At 43.2% G+C, this 22,825-nt stretch overlaps 1 protein-coding gene across 1 annotated transcript; it reads right to left on the bottom strand.

Moving 5' to 3' along the window:
- Positions 1-5,481: 5,481 nt before the first annotated feature.
- Positions 5,482-22,572, bottom strand: Slu7 (SLU7 homolog, splicing factor). Its single transcript, XM_028864274.1, has 16 exons — positions 22,484-22,572; positions 17,385-17,570; positions 16,629-16,782; positions 16,232-16,312; positions 15,796-15,960; positions 14,290-14,358; positions 11,304-11,351; positions 10,994-11,125; positions 10,650-10,747; positions 10,449-10,516; positions 9,873-10,012; positions 8,993-9,154; positions 8,045-8,149; positions 7,578-7,649; positions 7,360-7,473; positions 5,482-6,460 (listed from the first exon to the last, which is right to left on the bottom strand). Exons 2-16 carry the CDS (start codon positions 17,552-17,554, stop codon positions 6,281-6,283), a joined length of 1,758 nt encoding a protein of 585 aa, XP_028720107.1. The 5' UTR covers positions 17,555-17,570; positions 22,484-22,572; the 3' UTR covers positions 5,482-6,280.
- Between the last annotated feature and the right edge of the window lie 253 nt (positions 22,573-22,825).

Below are 22,825 nucleotides of genomic sequence, written 5' to 3'. Positions count from 1 at the left end.
CAAGAAATGACCTGAGACGTATCTGTTCAAAGTAAATCAAGACAGCATGGCAGTCCAACTCAAGGCCGGCCACTGTGATAGAACTAATGCCCTGGCATAAGTGATTTATCAACAAGTCATACAGTGGAGAGAAGGGCTTAGGCCGATTATTAATACTTGAGTCCTTTCCCAGAAAATTGCACTTATGACTTACTGCATTTTCAATAATGCTACAAATACTATTTGTTAAAATCTGACCTATCTTGTATCTACTAGCAAGGGCCCTCCATGACCATCTCTTTCATCTAGTCTGTTCCAAAGACTTAAAGTCCACTCAGTCGAAGAACCATGGAATAGATAAAGGAACTGTTCACTAAATACTCAAAGGAAGGACAGAAGCCGGGTGATGGTGGCACATACCTTTAATCCCAGCACTAGGGAGGCAGAGCCAGGCGGACCTCTGTGAGTTCGAGGCCAGCCTGAGCTACAGAGTGAGTTCCAGGAAAGGCTCCAAAGCTACACAGAGAAACCCTGTCTCAACTCCCCTTCTCCCCAGAAAAGGAAGGGCAGATTTTGACAAAGTGGCTCATATTTTTAATAAAGATTAAACAGGCATATAAAGCTATTTGATCCCTGTGCAGCTTTGATTCCAACTAAGCAAACAAGAAATTTTGAATAGGTCTTTATGTCTGATTAAGCCTATTCTGGCACAAAGGTAGGCTATGACATTGGTTCAGAGCGACCTTGCTTCTGGTGTAACATACTGTCCACATACGAGAACAAAACCAAGACTCATTATTGATACATCAAGATCATTTTCTTATGAGGACACCCTTAGTTACAATAGGGAGTTTCACAGCGCTTGTCCATATAATGAACCCTCAAGAAAACTGGTCAAAACAGAAGCCAAAACAACAGAATACAATAAGCAGCGCTTGTTAAGATTCAGTTTAACCCAGGGCAGGCTGTAGAAGGCCAGTGAGGTAGATGCTGAGCGCGAATGACTCACCTGCTGAAATGGCATTATCAGGCTCTCCTCCTGGGGACTCCAATTCTCTAGCTCTGGAGTGGGGGCCCAGAATCTGTATTTTAAATAAGCATGTTTGCTAATTCTTAAGATGAGAACAGTGATCTACAGTAAGAGATAATCATCATAACTATGGGGAGCCCTCTTGTGTGCCCTTTATCATAGAACTAATGGACCACTGGGAATAACAGTGCATTCCTGTAACCCCCAACACTAGAGAGGCTGCCACAGGAGAACTGCAAGACCGAGGCCAGCATGGCTACTAAAAAGCCACATGGGCTGGAGAGATTGCTCAGCGGTTAAGAGCACTGGCTGTTCTTCCAGAGGTCCTGAGTTCAATTCCCAGCAACCACATGGTGGCTCACAACCATCCGTAATGAGATCTGGTGCCCTCTCTGGTGCCCTCTTCTGGCCTGCAAGCATGCATGTAGGCAGAACACTGTGTACATAATAAATAAATAAATCTTTAAAAAAAAAAAAAGCCACGTATACCATTTCATTGACCTCCACCCCAAACAGGAGATTGAACCCAGGGACTTAGGCATGCTAGGAACATGCTCAACTGCATATTCTCAGTCCATGTACTTGTTTCAAACAAAAGAGTTTGCAGGGGAATTCATTTATAATGTTCATCTCTGTCCCTCTCAGAAAAGGAGACTGGATGACAAGAATTTTCAAATCCTCGAAGATGAACTTGCCACCCAGGAAGCTCTCATATGTTTTAGCACCTCAAGATTTCTGCCTGCTCCTTTGCAGTAATTAGGACAACAATATTCTAAACACACTTAAACAGGAAAAGCGTCACTCATAGGGACCACTGATCTGAACGGATTTGATAATGGTATTGTGGTCCTGTTCAAGTTTTTGCGTGTTAGAGATGATTGTTTACAAATGAAATGATGTTTGGGATTTCCTCTGCAATATGGTACTTCATCACACAAGTAGACAAAGTGGTGTGGGGATAAGGGAAGTACGGTTGCTTTTGTGTGGTAACTCATGACGTCAGATGATGGACACACGTCAGTTATTCTCATGGTTTTTATGCAGATGGAGTTTTCTGTAATAAGAAATAACCCTACTGCATCATCTGGAGGTAGCTACAATTCACTTTCAAAGCCCTCCTGCCCATCTTAAGAGATCCACAAGTGATGAATGAAAGACAAGAAAAAGCCCTAAGTTCCTTTCCCAGTACTCCAAACTGAGCATGATGGGGAATACCTGTAAGCCCAGCATTCAGAAGGCGGAGGCAGGGGGATCAGTAGTTCAAGGTCATCCTTAGCTACACAGTGCGTTTGAGGATAGTCTGTTTATTGATAAATAAAAACATCACAAAGCGAAATGTTTTTTGCACTTTTCTGAAGCATATATTGAGGCAAAAATAAAAATCAATTGAATGTGAATGTTCATATTATAGAAACGTATGTGCGCGCATACCCTCCAGGAGTAGATTCATCAAATTAAACTTATTTTTTTATTTTTAGTTTTTTAAGACAAGATCTCACTGTCCAGCCTCGATTGGCCTGGAACTGTCCATACAGACCCTATCTACCACCCTTGGGTGTTGGAGAGGCAGATCTGTAAGCATGCTGTAGCTAAAATCAATAGCCACGGCAGGAATAGAAATGTCGTGGCAGGTGACAGCGTCTGAGGCATCTGCCTGGGAACTTGTCTTTGTCACTTGCAGCCTGGGACTTTTTAGATCGTCGTGTGGATGGCAGTACCTACCTTCCCGTCTGCTGGGTGGCTTAATTAGGAGAACACAGGAAATAATTTAATTGCTTAAGCTCTCAAGTGCTAGCGAACTGGGGTCTTGCAGCCCGCCGGCTCCAGCCTCAGATGAGGTCAAGGATGTTCGGGAGCCAGTTCCAGGGTCCAGTTCTGCTCTGAGTTCAGTCAGGACAGTGGGATCTGTCGGGTCTGCTTCCCAGCAGGACTCTAAAGGCACAGTCACCTCCATTGGCGCTAGCTCTCCCTCTACAGCGGGTCCAGGGTTTCAGGGACAGGGTGAGGCTGCTCCCGTGTGAAGGTGCAGTGGTAACCAGCTGAGAGGTTCCTCCGGGCTGAAAGATGTTTGCGCTGTGGCCTGCCTGGGTTTTAAAGATGTGAAGTGTGGGGCCGGCCGAATGCCTGGAGTAGAAAGAAGGTGCAGTGAGGTCTGCATAGTTTCACCTTTCAACTTTGGTAGGGCTTAGTCTTTGGGTGCAAAGAGATTTCCATGGACTACTAGGAACGGTGAGGAAAAGAAAGCTTGCCCAATCCTAAATTGAACTCTGGCAAACGAGGGGCACACTTTATAAATTCCACTGGGCTGTAAATATGGCTCCACAATTAGGATCACTGACTGCTCTTGCAGAGGACCAGGGTTCCTTTCCCAGAACCTGCATGGTGGCCCACCATCAACTCGTTTCAGGGTTCCAAATCCTTCTAACCTCTGTGAGCAGTCGGTGTACAGATATACATGCAGGCAAAAATCCTCATACTTAGGAAATAAACCTAAAAAAATCCATTTAAATCAGTAATGATGCTTTCTTCAACTGCTTGTACCTGCCTTTCCCATAACTTACAACATGTGGGTGAATGTTCCAGAATCAAACCATCTTGGAGAAAAGAAATTTTCAGTGTGTGTGTGTGTGTGTGTGTGTGTGTGTGTGTGTGTGTGCACATGCTCATGAGTGGTGTATATGTATGCCTAATTGTGCACGGAGGCCAGAGGAGGATGTCAGTGGGGTATCTATAGGTCATGGCTAGCTTTTTACATGGTCCTGGGATCTGAGTTCACGTCTTCATGCTGGAGTCCAGCAAGTGCTCTTCCACTGTGTCCAGCCCAGGGGAATGCCATGAACTCATATTACAGATTTTATTAAAGAGTCAGTGTAGATACTAGAAAACCTGTCAAAGAAATTGCAAAAAACTAGCAGCCATCTAAGCCAGAAACCGAGGTCTAACCACTAAAGGAACCAACATTTGAGTCTGACACATCTGTTGGGTACCATGCGTTAACTGCTAGGAATCAAGCGAGCTGTGTGGAGTTAAGCACATCGCTAACTGTAAAATACGAATAACTTGCACTCAGTGAGATGCATGAAAGAGAACACAAAAGCCACAGCCCACAGCTCCAACACTGGACAAGGTGACTGTTTCCGAGATAATACAATGCAAGCTTACAAAGCGGGGCACAGTGGCTGCACACCTGTAACCCCAGCAACTTGGGAGGTGGAGGTAAGATGTTTGTCTTCAGCTACACATTGTGAGGAGCCTGGGCTATAAAAAAATAACCAAAGATCATGTCCACATAAATCTAAGTACTGTTCTATGCATCACTCACCCTCCTCCCAATTTAACTATAATATGGTTGGGGGTATTAGAATTCTTTCCAAAATCAGAATAAATTAGGTCTCAGAAAGGAAGAGAAATATTTAGTTGGATAAAGGAGGCTGAAATTTTCTTGTACAAACTCAGAAGTCAACCCAGGTTTTCCAACACTCCTCTAATCCATTTCTCTACCAAATAGTTAAACAACACTACAAATATTCTCGATGGAATCTTTATTAACAAAGATAGTACACAAAATAGACACCAAGGACTGACTTTGTGTTAAACCACCTATGGGGAGGTAGGAATAGAACACATTTTTGGCCTTTATGATCAGAGATCTACTTGCATTATAGTTTTGTGTGCTTCTGTGGATACAGGATCATGGCATGTGTGTAGAGGTCACACAACCACCTGTTCCTCGGATGCTGCTCACTGGCCTGGTACTTGCAGATTTGGCTGGGTTGGCTGGCCATCTGTCTGTCTGCCTCTCCAGGGCTGGGATTACAAGTACCACCACTGTATCTGGCTGGCCTGCTTTCTTTTTCCTTTATGTGGACCCTGGAGCTCAAACTCACATCCTGGGGCTTGCAAGGAAGCCCTTCTAGGACTGAGTGAATTCCCCAAGCCTGCATTGTGGTTTCAGTCTCAGTCTGAGTACTGACACCATGGACAGCCGGGTATTTGATAATCAGTTGCTTTTCCCCTGCCATGTGTGAGATGCTGACTTCAGAGTCTCCTGAAGTCAGTTTGGAAGGCATTTGAGTCAGTGGACTCAGATCATGTTCTCACAATCGTACAGTGTCGGCATTGTCCTTGCCATGTTGTCAGGCAGGGAAGGCCGAGGATCACAGCAGTATCGGCTATGAATGTACCAGGAAGCTATCCTTAAGATGGCTTTGAAGAACCTCTGCTCTTCAAATTTTATCAACTGAAACCTGCTGGGTATGCAGACTAGGTAACTAGATGTCTGATCTTCTGTAACTGTTATGAAGACCAGAATTGAATGACAGAGTAGTAAAAACCACATCTCCTATGATAAAAGAAGGGAGTTCTAGGTCTAAATTCATGTTCAGCAAAGTAAGTCTGAAGCAATCAATGCTGACCATTCAAAAGTAAGCATTTTAGATGTAAGGTACAAGGAAATGCATGAAACCCCAAAATTTAACAACCAAGTGAAAAATAGATTTATTATTCAGATTATGGGGACAAAGATATTTACATGCCTTGCAGATTTCCTTCTGGTGATGCAGATGAAGATAGAACATTTGTTTTTTAAAACCAAGAAAATCTTAGAAGGCAAAACTGAATCTATAAAAGAACTGCAATTATTGAGTTATTAGTGATGTCACTACTGGAATTGCTGGGAACTTAAGAACTGGAGCCTTGGCTGTAAGAGCGAGGACCTGCCTCCAACATGGTGCTGCTATAATCAAGAGACCAGAAGACTGCACACAGAGAGCTAACTATGGAACAGATGACTTCTTTTTTCTTAAATTTGAGACCATCTTGCTTTGTAGCCTAGGACAGTCACAAACTTTTATTTTGAGACAAAGCCTCATGTAATGCAGGCTGGTCTCACGCTAGGTATGTAGCTAAGGGTGGCTCCTGCACAATCTCCTGAGTGCTAGGATTGCAGGTGTGTACCACCACACTCGGCTGACCTTGAACTCTTGATTCCCCTGCCTCTACCACTCTTAGGTGCCAGGCTCTGCAAGACACTCTTGAGGGGAAAGACAGCCAAAGTCTCTTCCAAATCTAATTAAAATGGATGATTTTAACCTTAACCCACAACTGTATGTTCTTTCTTGCTTGCTGTGTTTCTTTACTGTGGAGAATGATTTCAGACTTCTGAAAGCTTTATTAATGCCAAGCTGCAACAAAGAGAGACGAGGTTTCCTATCTATAGTCAGCAGGAGCTGGAATGAACACGCTGTGTATGGACTCGATCCTAACTAGTTACTACTGTCCCAGGAAAGAGGCCATGGGGTCATCTGGCCTCTGCCGTTTCATTCTGTAGGCCTCCATTTCCTCTTCAGTGGGCTCCCGGCTTTCATAGATGCTGTTGTAAGGCCGCTTCCGCTCATCAATCTGCATGATCTCCTTGACATGAAGAAGGCGGGCCTCCTCTGCATTCAGTGCCTGTGGTAAGAGGTAAAAAATAAGTTCCTCAAATCTCTATCACATGGCTTTCGCTCAAAAGAACAATAATCCTTCTGTACACTGTATCATTATATGTTACTATGATTGGTTTAATAAACAAGCTGACTGGCCAATAGCTGAACAGGATAAAGTTAGGTGGGAAAGTCAAACTGAGAATGATGGGATGAGGAAGGGCAGAGTCAGAGGCGATGCCAGCCAGCTGTCAAGGAAGCAGGGCATGTAGAAAATGAGGTAGCAAGCCATGAGCCATGTGGCAAAGCATAGATAAGAAATATGAGTTAATTTAAGTGTAAGAGTTAGCTAGTAACAAGCTTGAGCTATTGGCCAAGCATTTGTAATCAATAGCCTCTGAGTGATTATTAGAGAGCAGCTGTAGGACAGGAAAACTCTGCCTACAATGAAAGACCCTGTGGAATATGAAGTGTTGTATCAAACCCCACCCTGTCTGAAGGAACACAGGAGTCAGCTCCTGCACTGTGAAACGATTACTAGTTACTATTTGGCTCATTTGATAATTTCCATAGAGCATAAAATGTTTGATGACATTTTTCAATCAGTTAAAGAAATTCAGTTGAGGGATGGCAAGATGGCTCAGTGGGTAAAGGCAATTGCTGCTAAGACTGATGACTCAAGTTCAATCTCGAGAATTCACATGAGGGAAGGGAGAACCAGCTCCTGCCAGTTGTCTGACCTCTGAATAGATACAGGTATATGTTCTCTCTCTCTCTCTCTCTCTCTCTCTCTCTCTCTCTCTCTCACACACACACACACACACACACACACACACACACACACGCGCGCGCGCAGGATGATAATGCCTTGAAGCCCCCACAGACGATGCTTTCTGTCACTTTTACTTCCTAGACGTCACAAAGTACCTTTTTCAGTTTCTCGTGCTTTCTGTCCTCGTCATCGCTGTCGGAACTGCTCTTCCGGTGTTTCTTCTTCTTCTTTTTCTTCTTCTTCTCTTCTTTTAGTTTTTCCTGATGCAGCTGACAGGGAGAATTGAAACACCCCGTGAACACAGAGCTCCGGCACAAGTCTGACCGTCCCCGCCCAGGACTTAACAATTCAGAATGGAGGATTCCAGACTGACCTCCATGAGGGTCTGAGGTTTCTTCACAGATTCTTCTCCAGTTGCATCATTTAGAATACACTCCTCCGAATTCTGTGGGAAAAGAAAACAGACTCTGAGTTGCAGACTACAGTTACGAATCATTTGAAGAACAGGTTAGAATGTGAAGATACGTTTTCTGCAGGGTTTGGCTATCTTACACCTTTAAGAACGAGAGGACAAGGGCTGGGATGGAGCTTGGTTGCCAGAGTCCTTGCTTAGCCTGCAAAGCCCTCAGTCCATCTCCAGCGTCTCCCAAAGCCAGGCTGAGCACATGCCTGTAACCTCAGCATGTGAGAGGTGGTGGCAGTACAATCACAAGTCCAAGGTCACCCTTGGCCAGAGTGATTTCACAGTTAGCTAAGCCTACATGAAACCCTACCTCACCCCCTTACCAATCTCCTCCAGAAAAACAACAAACCAACAAAAACTAGAGGACAATTACTTACAACACTCTCCTTCCCAGCTTCTCCAGTGCAATAGGAATACTTGAAAAATGAGTGACAACATTTATATCCCCACCGGCCTTCTTTCCAGTAAGATCCCCAGATGTGCTGCAGAGAGAGACACAAGAGAGTATTTGAAAAGGAGCCTGAAATTAGGGACTTTACCTAGGTGGTAGTGGTGCAAGTCTTTAATCCCAGAACTCAGAGACAGGCAGATCTGAGTTCGAGGCTAGCCTGGTCTACAGAGTGAGATCCAGGACAGCCAGGACTGTTTCACAGAGAAACCCTGTCTCTTGGGGGTGGGGGAGAGAAAACCACCCACAAATAATCAATACAGACTTAACTGGACTTGACCAAAAATACAGTTTTCAAAAGTATTTCTTGTGAATAGATTTTTAAAATGTAAGGAAGGGGCCAGTGAGATGACTCAGAGGGTAACATGTCCAGCACATAGGCTGGTGGGCCTGAGTGGATCCCTGGAACTCACATAAAAGTAGGAGAAAACCAACTTCACTAACTTAACCTCTGCACATGTGGGGGTATATGCATGAGCGTGTGCACACACACATGAGTAAAGCCAAATGAATTAAAGAGTTAATGTCAGTTTCTGAGATACAACAGCATAGCAGGACAGTATAAAATTCTCATTTTTAGGAGATATATGATAGTGTTTATAAGTGAGATATCCTATCTGCGATTTCCAAATATTTCTACCCAAAATTAGTATATACAATATGTGTACATTCACCTAGACAAAGTATACATAGACACCAGACAAAAGTGTTTTGATTTTAGGTAAGCATGCAGGTGAATACAATATTATTTTTCATTTTTCATTTAGAAAAAACTCATAAAGCAAAGCTAAAATGCCAACAACAACAACAACAAAGAGAAAGCAATGGTCAGCGGCCATGATACTGTGTGAGAGACAGTACAGAGCTGAGCACTGACCGTGTGGTTATTGATCTTTACATCTTCCTCATACTTGGAGCAGGCGACAGCCCGCTCCTGGCCTTTAATGACTGTTCCATGCCTGGAGTACTCCACATAGTCTTCTGTCTGGGCCAGCAGCAGCTCAGCTGGAGGGGCATCCAAGTGTTCTTGGCCACCATACTAAAAGGACAATGGGCATTATTAAATCCATTGTATAACAAAGCTTTTATATCAAATCTTTATGAAAGGGTTTATTTTCAAAGAGAATAAATGAACATTTTTAAACTAGCTTTCCTGATGAAACAGTGAAAAAGCATCACTATTTTTTCCCATTTAAATAAGATGCTCCCATTGTTAGTTAACTGGTAACTGACATTGGTTTCAAGATGGCTGAAAGGTCCTCTTTCTTTAGGTGCATGTCTGATATCCCTTGCCTCTTGACTTTACTGGTTCTCTCATCAGGAGATGGAGCCAATTTCTCCATCCCTGGAATCTGAATGTGACTGTGTTCTTTCTTCCACCAATGGGAAGCTAGCAAATGTGATACAAACAAAGGTGTGCTTTGTGCACTGGGGCACACATTTTGTAACTATGCTCCAGAACCCTAAGAAAGTATTTTAGAAATCTGGGCTAGGATATGAGAAGGCCAGACTATGAGACGCGGTCTTGAGCAGTCCTATATCAGGGGACCCAGGTGACACAAAGAAGTGTGAGAAACAATGGAAATTTATCTTAAGTACTACATCTTGGGGGGCCGGGCATGACTGCTGCAAAAGTCTCTACCAACCCAGTCGGCGGAAGGACAGGACTATGCCTCGTGGGTTAGAAGGGACTCCCCCGCTGTGTACCAAGTTTAATGCTTCTTGTGTAGAAAGTAAAGTCGTTTTTTTAGCGGTACCTTTTCCAGGATGCTTTCTTTCTGCTGCTCCTTGAAGTCTTCTTTTTTGACTTTGAAGGACTTATACAGCAGCTCTAGTTTTGTAGGATCAGCCTGGAGATGCACTTCAGATCCCTTGTCGTAGGCTTCCCAAGCAAACACTAGAGTAATTCAAAGCATCTCAGTGAGTTGCTGCATTTTGTTTTAAAGCAAGCTTTAACTAACTGCTAACAGTGCCTCCCCATTACCCCTCCCTCTTTTCTTTTTTGTCTGCAGGCTTTTTCTTAGAGGGTTCTCTCAAACGTGTGATCATTCTCCTGTCTCAGTCTCCTAAGTAATAGGGTCATAGACATATGCCATCATCCTTGTTTTATGACCCCCAATTTTGTTTCTTACATTTATTTATCTGGGCGTGCAAAAATGTGTGTGATCACTCATGCCACAGAACGCATGTCAGGTAAGGGGACACCTTGGTTCTTTCCATCCACCATGTAGACACTGGGACAGAAATGCTTGATGGCAGGCACCTCTAGCCACCGCTCTGGTTCTCGTTCCTAAAGCTCACATAAAAAGTCTTGGTGTAGAACTAATACTTACACTGTGTTTGAGCCATTGAAATGGTATCTCCTGTGTATCTAACAAAGTTATCTCCAGCGTAACTCACTCTGTAAGCAAACATTTAAAAAGCTGTCTCAGAAATTATTCCCCATTAGGAAAAATCCATTCACAAAATCAAATTAGAAAGCATTAACTCAGTCACCCCCACTCTGAAGTCCATAAATTTAACTGGGTACTTACTCATCTGGATTCTTTCCGGCATTGGCATAAGGATTCTCTCTCATTGCTCTAGTTTTTGGATCATAATAGGCAGAATTTGGATCTAAGTTTCTCAAATACTAGAAGTAAAAATATTTAAAGACTGAATTAGCATTTATTTATAGCAAGAAAAAGGGTTCAGCAGGGCAGAGGAGTGGGTTCTGATAAACCCAACATCCACATGTTTCTAGTATGGAAAAAGAACATGATGCTGTCCTTTGGAGTGACTCTAATCAGGCCAATCAAACTGTACAGACACTGCACAAGCAGAGGAAGGTGTGGAAACATCATCTGTCAAAGCTGTAGGTCGGGCTGACAACACTTACTTTTGCAATATCTTCGCGAATCCTGAGATTCCGAACAGTAATGCGTCTCTTAGAGTCAAAATTCTGCCCGGGCATGTCAATGTCATCCGCATATTTATCTTCATCTTCATCCTCACTGTTATGATCCTTTTCCTAAAAGGAAGAGTGAGGGGTGAGAAAACTAAGCAAAAAGTCAGCACTGAGTTCTTGATTTCCTTTCCCTTTAAACAAAAGCTTATCTGTGTAATTCAGAGCTGTTATTACAACTACAATTACCACATTTCACCGATTGAAAAAGAGTAAGCAGCCAGAAAAGACAAGCATGTATTACCATCTGAGAATTGGGTTCCTCTTCTCCCCACTGATGTTTTGGAGAATTCTGCATCAGGAAAGAAGGAAAACCATTTGTAATTCTTTTTTGCTTAATTTACTGATTACTTAGCACTTTAAAAACATATAATATAAATGGGTATAGATGAGCGGTACAGTGTGTGCCTAGCATGCACCAGGCCCTGGGTCTGATCCTTAGCACTGAAGTAAAGGAAGAAGGGAGGGAAGGAGGAAGGGAGGGAGGGAGGGCGGGCAGGAAGGAAGGTTGTTGGATCATTTCAATTCAATAAGCTCTCATACTCCTCACTTGTACTGAGCATATATATTCTGACACAAGTGTGCAATTGTGAACACTTAATTGTATTAGTGTCTACAAAACCAGAAAACATTTTATTGATATAGGATGTCTTTCATGTGTACGTGTCTGTGTGTGTGCATATGCAGATGTGTGTGTGTTCCCATGGAGGTCAGAAGAGAACACTGGATTGCTTGGAGCTGGGGTCACAGGGCAGTTGGAAATGGGGATGGTGGGAACTGAACTCTGCAAGTGCTCTGCAAGAGCAACAATTGCTCTTAACCACTAAGCTACCTCTCCAGCCTCTTGCTATAGGATTAGTCATACAAAGTAACAGGAAGTTTATGATGATCAAAGGACCCACTAAGCACTCATTTCCATTTGTTTGATCATTAGGTGCATCACCTTCATTAAACCTGACTAGTTTTCTTTTTATTTATGCAGTACTGAGTCAGCACATGCCATTGTGTTTACGTGGAAGTCAGAGGACAGCTCCGTGAAGTTAGTTTTCTCCTTCCATCTTTACATGGGTTCTGGGACTCAAATCCAAGTTGCCAAGCTTGCACAGCAACTGCCTCTTCCCACTGAGTCATCTCACTGGCCCCAAACTTCACCAGTTTTTTAAAATCAAGTCCAAATAGAAAATGCTGTCAGGATGTATGGTAGGACTCTCAGCTACCTCTCCAGTACCATGTCTGCCTGCAGGCTGCCAAGATGATAATGAACTGAACCTCTGAAACCATAAGCAATCCACCCCAATTAAATGTTTCCTTTATAAGAGTTGCCATGGTCATGCTGTTTCTTCACAGCAATAAAAACCCTAAGACAGAAGTTGGTACTAGGGACTGGGGTATCCCTGTGATAAGCCTGACCATGTGTATGTTTGGAGAATTTGGACTTTGGTACTCTGGGTTATGAAAGCAGTGGAATGCTTTGAGCACTCCTTAATGGGCCATAACAGTAGGAGCATGGAAAACAGAGGTGCTAAGAGTTATTTGAACTGTTGGGGGCTCACTCAAGAGGTTTTAGAGGAGAAGAATTTTAGTGTGTTGCCTAGAGATCGTTCTTGTGATATTTTGGTGAAGAAAGTGGTTGCCTTTTGCCCTTGTCTGAAGAGTCTGCCTGAGGCTAAAGTGAAGAGTTTTCAGCCAGTATAGACTGTCATGTGGATATTAGTGGTAACGCTAATGAAGATTTAGAATGAAAAGGAGCAAGCTGAGCAGGGTAAATTATAAAAAGTAAATTTTGAGGAGAAAAAGAGCCAGAAAGTGGAATGGCGCTAAGACCTGTGTTCAAGGAGATACACGGATTAAGAAATGGAATAAAGGGAGTGGTGACCTCTGGGCAAGATCCCACTCTACTAAGTTTCCAACTTGTGGAAAGAAACTAAAGAAAAACTTAAGAGCCAGGTGTGGTGGGGCACACCTTTAATCGCAGCACTGGGAAGGCAGAGGCTGGCGGACCTCTGAGTTTGAGGCCAGCATGGTCTAGAGATCCAGTTTCAGGACAGCCAAGCTTAGGTAGTGAAAGACAGAAAGCTGGTGAAGATGTGATTAAACAAGGGGGCCAGCACGACTTCTGCCTGCACACCACCACGCTCCCTGTCATGATGATAATGGACTGAACCTTTGAAACTGTAAGCAAGCCATCCCAATTAATGTTTTCTTTATAAGAGTTGCCATGGTCTTGGTGTCTCTTCACAGCAATAAAAACCCTAAGACAGGATGTTTGTAACCTGGGTTTAAAGCCAACCACAGCACATATGCAACAAGTCAGAAAAAAAGGAACCTGGTATTATGGGCCTTTTTCTATGATTGTCTTCTATTTTTTTTTTTTTTTATATATTGCTGTGGTATGTTTTTCTGTATGCTGTGAATATGTGTTACTCAGACTGGTTGATAAATAAAGCTGCATTGGCCTATGGCAGGGCAGGATAAGGTCAGGCAGTACATTCGAACTGAAGAGAAGATAAAGAAGGGTGGAGTCAGGGGAGATGCCAGCCCACTGCCCAAGGAGCAACAAGATTCCTACAGACCGGTAACTCCATGGCCATGTTACAACATATAGATTAATAGAAATAGGTTAAGTTATAAGAGCTAGCTAGCACAAAGCCCATAGGCCATATAGTTTGTAAGTAATACAAGCCTCTGTGTGTTTACTTGAGACCAAGTGGCTGAGGGACATGGGTGGGAGAGATTTGTCCCAACCGTGGGGCTGGGTAGGACACAGGAAAACTTCTGACTACAATATATCACTAAAATACATGATAGCTAGTATTGTTAATATTGTCCTAACAAACGCTATTTTAAGAGTGAAGGCACAGTGTATGCAGTGCATCCCTGCAACTCCAGTGCTCAGGAGATGGAGACAGGAAGTTCAGTTCCTTCCTTATTGGAGACGTAGTCTTGTTCTACGAGTCATTTCGTTGTTTTAAAGCAGTGGTTCTCAACTTTCCTAATGCTGCAGCCCTTTAATACAGTTCCTCATGTTGTTGTGACCCCCAAGCATACAATATTTTTGTTCCTATTTCATAACTGTAATTTGGCTACTGTTATGAATTATAACATAAACCTCTGTGTTTTTTGATGTTCTTAAGCAACCCCCATGAAAAGGCCATTCAAACAAAGGGGTCATGACCCAGAGGTTGAGAACTACTGCTTTAAAGAGTCTGAATACTTGTATCTTTACTTACAGCTTGTTCCACTAATTTTCCAGAGGCTAACTCTTCTTGCAGTTTCTGAGCTTTCAATGTTCGTTTTGCCTAAAAGAATAGAGACATTTAAAATTTACTTACAACATTTAAAGTGAGTGATTTTAGTGCTTTCAGAAATGGGCATTAGAGCGCCAAAAGTGGCTAGAGGAGATCCTGCTCAAGAAAAAAGAAAAGAGAAGAAAGAGCGGGCGTTAGACCCTTGCAGGAACAAGTCCTGATGTGAGCAGAGCCAGGTGGCAGCAATGGCAAACTGCACAGAGTGAGTCCTGACAACAGCGGTAAATGCTGCTGCCTCCCGGTGACTGACGGACAGTTCTCAGGCAGGTTCAGGTTACTACTATATATTACAATGCTCAAGAAAACACGAAATCTAGAGCTTTATGTGCAACTGCATGATCTTGCCAGGCATGGTGGCACAAATCCATAATCCTGCATAATGGAGGTAGAAGCTCAGAACCATCCTTGACTACATAGCTATAGAGTTATAGGGAGTTCAAGATCAGCCAGGGTTACATGTAACCCTTAAAACTGAAAACAAAACAAGACAGAAGCTGACCCCCAAACAAAACTCATGACTTTAAATATAAGCTGCAATTCCTTAAGAAAAAAAAAAGCAGAATAGACTACTGTTTTGAAGAATTTGGATAAGAAGGTAGAATCATTGTTTAAACAACAACAAACAAACAAACAAAAAAACTGATGTTAGATTAAAATCCAGCTTTCTGAAATAGGTTACCTAGTCTGTGTAGCTTTGGAGCCTTTCCTGGAACTTACTCTGTAGCCCAGGCTGGCCTCGAACTCACAGAGATCTGCCTGCCTCTGCCTCCTGAGTGCTGGGATTAAAGGCGTGCACTACCACTGTCTGGTAGGTTACCTATTCTTACACGGTATGTGAGAGTACCACAATGCAGTCTTAGACACAAGCTGTAGTCCGCACACCTTTAATCCCAGCACAGGATATTTTTAATCAGGAAACAGAGATAGGCAGATCTCCGTAAGTTTTAGGCTAGCTTGATCTGCAAAGTCAGATCCAGGCAAGCCAGGACTACATAGTAAGACTTTGCCTCAAGTAAAAAAATAAGTAAATAGAAGAAGATTTGGATGTCAGCTGTTCTTACATGTCTAGCACCTTTGGTCACACTGGGACCAAAGAATAAAAGATGCAAGAAACGGCTGCCAGCCAAGCATGGTGGCACTGGCCTTTAATCCCAGAATCGGGAGAGAGAGGCAGGAGTTCAAGACCAACCTGGTATACATAGCCAGTTTTTGGACAGCAAGAACCATATAGAGAGACCCTGTCTCAAGAGAAAAGAGAGAGAAACTGATGCTAAGCAAAGCACCACACTATTTTCACCACTGAATTAGACAAGCTACTATAAAAAACGACGTATCTTCACAGTGCCAGGACTCGGAAAGCACTGTCAGGTTAGACACACAGCAGAATGGGTCTTCTCTAGGGAGCAGGAAAGCAGGGGACTGGCTCACCAGGTCAACTTTGGCGTATTCCTCAACGATTTTCATGTGCTCTTCTGGATTGTAGCCATTCCACCGGTCTCTCTTCCCGTCATAGTCAAACGTCAGCTGAGGCTGGATGTGCTCATCTGGAGCGATGTTAGTGCCTGTGAATTTAGCTCCAACCCGCCGTGGCCTCTGAAAGACAGCAGATCTTCCTAAGAACTTGCAGCACAGAGGAAGATTTTGTGCAACTTTTACAGAGTCGGTGTGGACATACTGTGAGGTTTTTAGTCTCGATTTTTAATTTTCAGGCAGTCTTTGGGCAGGAAACTTTGATGATGCTGGACTAATTTCATGCAAACTAATTTTGATTTTTCTAAAATAATTTTAGGAAAAAGAGGTTCTCTGACAAGGGGAAAACAAAAGCCTGGCTGACAGTTTCCCAGCGGCTCAGGGATGAACTTACCTCAAAGCAGTCTTTCTTCTTGTGTGTCATGGCCCCACAATTTTCACATGCCCCCTTTCGGTACTTGGTAGTTATAGAATTCTATTAAAGGACAGAGACAAACAAAATAGACATTTTATTTATCACAGTCATTTAGAAATAACTTTGGCTCTCACTATCGTGTCTACTGAATGATTTTATTTGTTAAAAAGAAAACCAGGTAGGGATTCATGTTCTGAGATGGTCAAGTTTAAGGATTTCAATTCATGTAAGAAGAGACTGTAACTAACGTACACACTGTGAATTTCAAACCAGGGTCACATAATTCCTTCCCACTTTAAACAGCATCACACTAAAGATTCTTAAGTTCTTCACACAAAATCTCCACCCACAAAGGGACACACAGGTTGCCACATACCTCCTTTACACCTCTCTTGTACCATTCCCCAGAGGAACTGAATTGCTTCTGTTTCTCTGGCTGTGGTCTCTGATGCTTTAAAGTGGGTCTCTTTGATGGATCAATGTACCATGGAACCGAAGAAATGTACTGAGGAATATGAGGGTTGATATCTCTGTAATAAAATGTAAGTAAAATTGTAAAGCAGGAAGTTTGGAAATGCCATTTCAATCACGAAGGCAGTGGGTACAGAAGCCAAGAACAGAAACCCTGCAGTGGGAAGGGGAGGGAAGATGGTTGCTATCTCCAATAGGAGAAGAACTGACAGTAAAGACAGAATGTATATTACGGTGAGGAACACCCTGACCACGATGCTGAGACTAATGATACACCTGGACGGAGACAGAGGGAAGATAGGGGGGTGGGAGAGCTCCCTACAGAGCTAGACGTTAAACTAGTCACTAGTGTCCACGGCCAACTGATTAAAATAATCACATAGGCATTATTACTCAGAGATGGGAAGAGCTCAAAATAAGAAGATATAAAAGTCACTACTCTAGTACTACCAGAGTGAAAAAGATAAAAAAGGATGATTGCTATTCATTATAAGCTCTCCAGTATTATTTGACTACTAAACCATATAGATATGAGTTTGAGGAAACAAGAGAGAAGAATAAAAATCTGTAACTAGTAAAGGACAGTTTCCTACCAAAGCAAAGGATGAGAGACTGATGATGTGGGTATGGTTTGGAACAGATCATGCAAGGAACAACTCACTTCCCCTCTTCGTCAACTTCTGCAGGGGCATTGCCCAGTTTTCTCTGTTCTTCTAGCTCCTTCTTTTTCCTCCAGTCTTCTCTGGTCATCTTCTTTGGCTCCTCCAAACTCATCTCTTTTGACCCCGACAGGGGGGTGGCATTAACCGTATCTACAGCTGCTGCCGACATGATGAACTGGCTTCCTCTAAAAGGGAAGGGATTTTTTACAGTAAAGGAGGCCTTCAGGAATACGTTCACTAAGACTACTAAACTGTGTCCTAATGATACACTGTGAGTTTTATCAGGGTTTCTCGCTCCTTCACTTTTTTCCCTCTCTCTTACTTTTCAAACTTTTTGTGGTGTTGTGATCAAAACTGGGTCCTTGCACAAACTAAATAGCAGTGTCTACTCTCATAAGTTCTTATTCTTTCATAGTGCCTGTAGAGGAGGGTTTCTTTACATTCTTAAGTTACATTTTATTTATTGTGTGTGTATGTGTGTGGAGGGGTGGGGTAGGATTGAGTATGCCATGGCATGTAGGGAGAGGTCAGGGGTCAATTTGTAGGAATAGGTTCTCTCTAATCACCATGTGGGTCCCAGGGACGAAACTCAGGTCATCAGCGTTGGCAGCAGATACCTTAGAACTAGTGAGATAGTGCATCAGGTAGATGCACTATCTCACTAGTTCTAAGGGTTTCTTTTTCTTCCTCAAAAGGCTCTACAAACTGGGCATTGTAATATACAACTTTAATCCCAGTACTTGGAAAGCAGAGGTATGTGGATCTCTGGGGATTGGAGGCTAACCTGGTCTATGTACTGAACCCATGGCTAGCCAAGGCTACATAGTGAGACCCTGTATCAAAAAAAAAAAAAAAAAAAAAAAGTCTATGTATTCTCAGCACCAGTTCTCTCAAAATTCCAATTTACAAATGGAGAAAGCCATGTATATAAAATTTCAAATTTCAAAGACTTTAATACAGATATTCCTAAATTAGCCTTCCTGTGTGTCTTTTCTACCAGTAAAAAAACTACAGAGCCCATCACTGTTTCCAATGAAGGCCTAATGCCTTAACAATTACCAATGTTTAGGGGCTGGGGATGAAGCCTCAGTTGATAGTGTTTGCCTAGCATGCAGGGAAGTTAAATTCCCCAGTTCTGCAAAAACCAGGTGTGGTGGTACACACCTGTGATCCAGCAATCTGGAGGTTAATACAGGATCAGAAGTTCAAGGTCATCCTTAGCTTTACAGGGAGTTCAACAACCTATAGTACTTTCTTGTCAGAAAGAAATATAGCTGGGTCCATATTCAGAGATGCCTAGCAACACACACACACATACACATACACATACACACACACACACACCACCACCACCACCACCACCACCACCACCACCACCAATATTTCTCTATTTCTATGCCTCTGCACTCCTTACCCCCAGTCCCTCTGACTTAGCTTCTGTTCCTAACCATGCCAACGAAACCTACCACTACATTAACTAAATTAATACTAATCAATGTGCTAAATACCCACTTGCTGCATGAATTCCTAAATGGACTCTTAATAAAAAACCTAGAGCCAGACATTGGGGTAAATGCTGAGACATCAGAGAGACAAAGGAACAAGCCACTAGAGAAACTTCTCACCACTACCAAATCCTCAGACTGAATGGAAAGCGAGATCCTATCTCCACGAATCCTCTGACTGAAAGTGTCTGAAAAAGCTCTAGTTCCTGTCTCTCATGCCTTACATGCCTTTCTCCGCCCAGCCATGTCACTCACTTCCTCCTAGTGCTGGGATTAAAGGTGTGTGTGTGTGTGTGTGTGTGTGTGTGTGTGTGTGTGTGTGTGTGCGGTGTGTGTGCGCGCGCTTCCCAAATACTGGCAGCAAAGGCATGAGATCTCAAGTGCTGGGATTAAAGGTGTGTGACTTCCTGCCTGGCCCTGTTTTTTTTTTTCCTAGATTGAATCAATCTTGTAGAATATTTTAAGGTGTGTTACTTTTATGTTGCATTTGTTTAACTCTGTGAAGCTGTGTTACTGTGCCTGTCTAAAACACCTGATGGTCTAATAAAGAACTGACCAATAGCGAGGCAGGAGAAAGGATAGGTGGGGCTGAGCAGGCAGAGAGAATATACAGAGACAGACATTTGGAAAGGGAGAGTGGAAGGAGCCAGAGGAGAAGGACATCAGGGGCCAGCTACACAGCCAGCAAGAGAGGAAGAGTAAGATTTTAAGATTTACAGAAGAGAAAAAGAAAACCCCAGAGGCTAAGATAAGGAAAGCTGGCAAGAAGCTAAGCCAAGCTAAGGCCGGGCATTCTTAAGTAAAAACAAGCCTCTGTTTGTGTTTATTTGGTAGCTGGGTGATGGGCTCCCCAAAAGAGAAAAAGAGTAAAAAAACCCTACAATCTCATGTAGTCTAGGGTGGCTTTGAATTCAGAGATCCAGATGGATCTCTGCCTCCCAAGTGCTAGAATTAAAGGTGTGTGCCACCACTGCCTGACCTCTATGTTTAATCTAGTGGCTGGCTCTGTCCTCTGACCCTCAGGCAAGCTTTATTTGATACACAATTTATCACCACACCCACTGGACATTTTCAGTTCTGCTCCTTTTGTCGTAGATTCTAATTCCACGGCTTCTAGAACATGTTACTGGTTACTCCTGTACTCCTTCTCCTGTTCTAGACTCCTTTGTAGGCTCATCTATTTTACACATTTATTTAGAGACTGATTCCTTATGGTAAATATAGCCAGAGCCTCACTCATCACTCTAAACATACCAGTTTCCAACGATTCAGGAGAACAGTAGCCCACTGCTGGGGTTCCACATTATTTCTCTGCTACAGAATTTTCATTTGATCTTCAAATCCACATAACCAATGGTTTATGGCATCTCTACCTAGAAGCTCAACATGCCTAAAACTCCTGGCCTCCCCTGTGAAATCCAGGCTCATTTCATTGACAGCTCTTCTTTCTATTTCAGCTTACTAACAATTATTTTTACTTTCTAGATATCACTGCTATTTACCTATTCCTTTCATATTGAATGCTACCACTTTAGTACATGCTGTAATTTTTTTGAGACTTACCAGTCTCTTCTAATTCGGCCCAATTAACTTTTTTCATACTATAGTTTAGTTTTTCAAAATACAAATCTGATACATGCCCCATTGCTCAAGCTCAAAATCTCTCCAAAGCAGTATGGTCCCAGAGAAAACTAAATGCCAACAATATAGGCAGTTCTTTGGTTCTGAGTAACAATATTACAGAAATAAAAAGGGCCAATGGTGGTAAATGCCTATAACCCAGGAGGATCGTATCTGCAAGGCCAGCCTGGTCTACATAGCAAGACTCTGCCACAAACATGTACAAAAGGAAATAAAAACTTTCATAGAAATTTCTTTCTCTCCTTTTTCCTTTTTTGTGCATTGAAACAGGGTTTCTCTGTGTAGCCCCAGTTGTCCTAGAACTCACTCTGTAGACCAGGCTAGCCACTCACAGAAATCTACCTGCCTCTGCCTCCCCAGTGCTGGGACTGATTAAAGGTATGAGCCACCACCACCTGGCAAATTTCTTAACTAAATATTCCTCAACTCAGCGTAATTTCAAATTCCAAAAAACTAAAAAACAACAACAACAAAACAAAAAGAAACAAAAAAAATCAACCTAATTTTAAAAGCTGTTATGGGTTTTAAACTTATTTGGCTCAGTCACATTTCCATTCTCAACAGCCACTAGCAACTAGCAGCTAGCACCGTAGACAGCGACGAGCCAATGGATGCTGTCACTCCTACTCTGAAAGCCAACCCTGACAACATCAGCCAAGGTCTAGTACCTGGTTTCTAGCCTCACAACTAACTGGTTGACTCGCCCTCAACTCCCCCCACTCCCTGGTTTTCTTAGCCTTTCTTAGCCTGTGGTCAATAGATATTTACACTACTCTTTATCAATACTAAGTGCTTAATGACCAGAAGTCAATCATGCTGCTCAAAGTGTTCTGTGTTTGACCCACTGAAAATATACATAGATTTGTTTGTTTGTTCTGAGACAGGATATCTCACAGCCTAGGCTGTCCCTGAACTCACTATGTAGCAGAGGATAAACTTCTGATCCTCCTGCCTCTATCTCCCAAGTACTGGATTTATAGGTACGTGCCACCACCATGCCTGGTCTTCTGTAGAAGTTTTTGTAAGGGGCAACAGAGAGGGCTCAGGAGCTAAGAGCACCTACTGCTCCTGTAGAGGACCATAATTATGAGGACCATAATTCAGTTCTCAGCACCTACATCAGATGGATCATAACTGTGTGTAACTCCAGCTCCATGGGATCCAAGAAGACTGCACACGTACTTACAAGGGCACATACCCACCCTCCTACTTATACACATAATTAAAATAGATTTAAAAAATAAAAATAGAAGTGTTAGACATCAGTGGTAACCTAAGTATACTGGGAGGCCAAAGAGGACACTTGTAGATTTAATCGTCTTCGTTTTAACAATTACCATTTCTTTACCATATGCACCGTCACCTAATCTTCAACAGCAACCCTATTCTACAGCGAGGAAACAAGTCTGGGGAAGTTAACAACTCCAGTCACCAACCCATCAGCGAGAGAGACAGATCTCAAACCCAAACCTGACTTTACTGTCGGTCCTTTAAATCATGTTACACACCACGGGACATTGGAATGTAGGCCTGCCACATTCAAGATTAAGGCAGACTGAAATATTGTCGTCATTGGATCACACTGCTCTGCGGAGGGGCCTACAGGTCGGGCCAGTGACAACTCCCACTCACCGAACGCAAGGTAGACATTCTAATCTGACCCTCACATCACCTCTCCCCAATTAGATCATCCCCATTCACGAGAAAACTGAAGCTCAGAGGCATTCGTCTGGGGCCAGAGGGGCCAGCCTGGGTAAGGCCGCTCAGGATGTCCGCCCCACTGTGGCCAGGAATCGGCCCCCTGTCCTCGGCTGGACTCCCGGGTGGCGCCTGCGTCCCGGGCGGCAGTCTGTCTCCCTCCGGGTCCGCGGTCACCAAGAGGAGTCACTGCGGGGAATGCCCGCTCCCCGAGGCCCCCAGTTCGTCCGCTCACTCTCAGAACCCTAACTTACCCAGTCCCGGCACGGACCACGCCAAAACCATCCGCCACGAACGAAGCGATCCGGTAATGTTTACTTCCGGGTTCCCTGCCTTTTTCCGGCAGCCCAGAAATAACTTCCGGAAGGACGGCACATGCGCACTCCCAAGTGCTTGGTGAAGGCTTTTTTTTTTTTTTTTATTAAAAACAAGACGGCAGTCCAAACAAGTAGTTCGTAGTGCACCCTGCAGGGAAATGTTGGCAATGCAGCTTTCTGCCCCGTGCAGGGAACCCTTTGTTCCTTCTAGAACAGTAGAATTTTAGCAAAAATGTTTACTGAAGAAACCCCAAAAGTAGGCGTAATGGCGCACACCTT

Source organism: Peromyscus leucopus, chromosome 8b, assembly GCF_004664715.2.
Source record: "Peromyscus leucopus breed LL Stock chromosome 8b, UCI_PerLeu_2.1, whole genome shotgun sequence".
NCBI classification, from domain to species: Eukaryota; Metazoa; Chordata; class Mammalia; order Rodentia; family Cricetidae; genus Peromyscus; species Peromyscus leucopus.
This window is presented reverse-complemented; position numbering and strand designations above follow the sequence as displayed.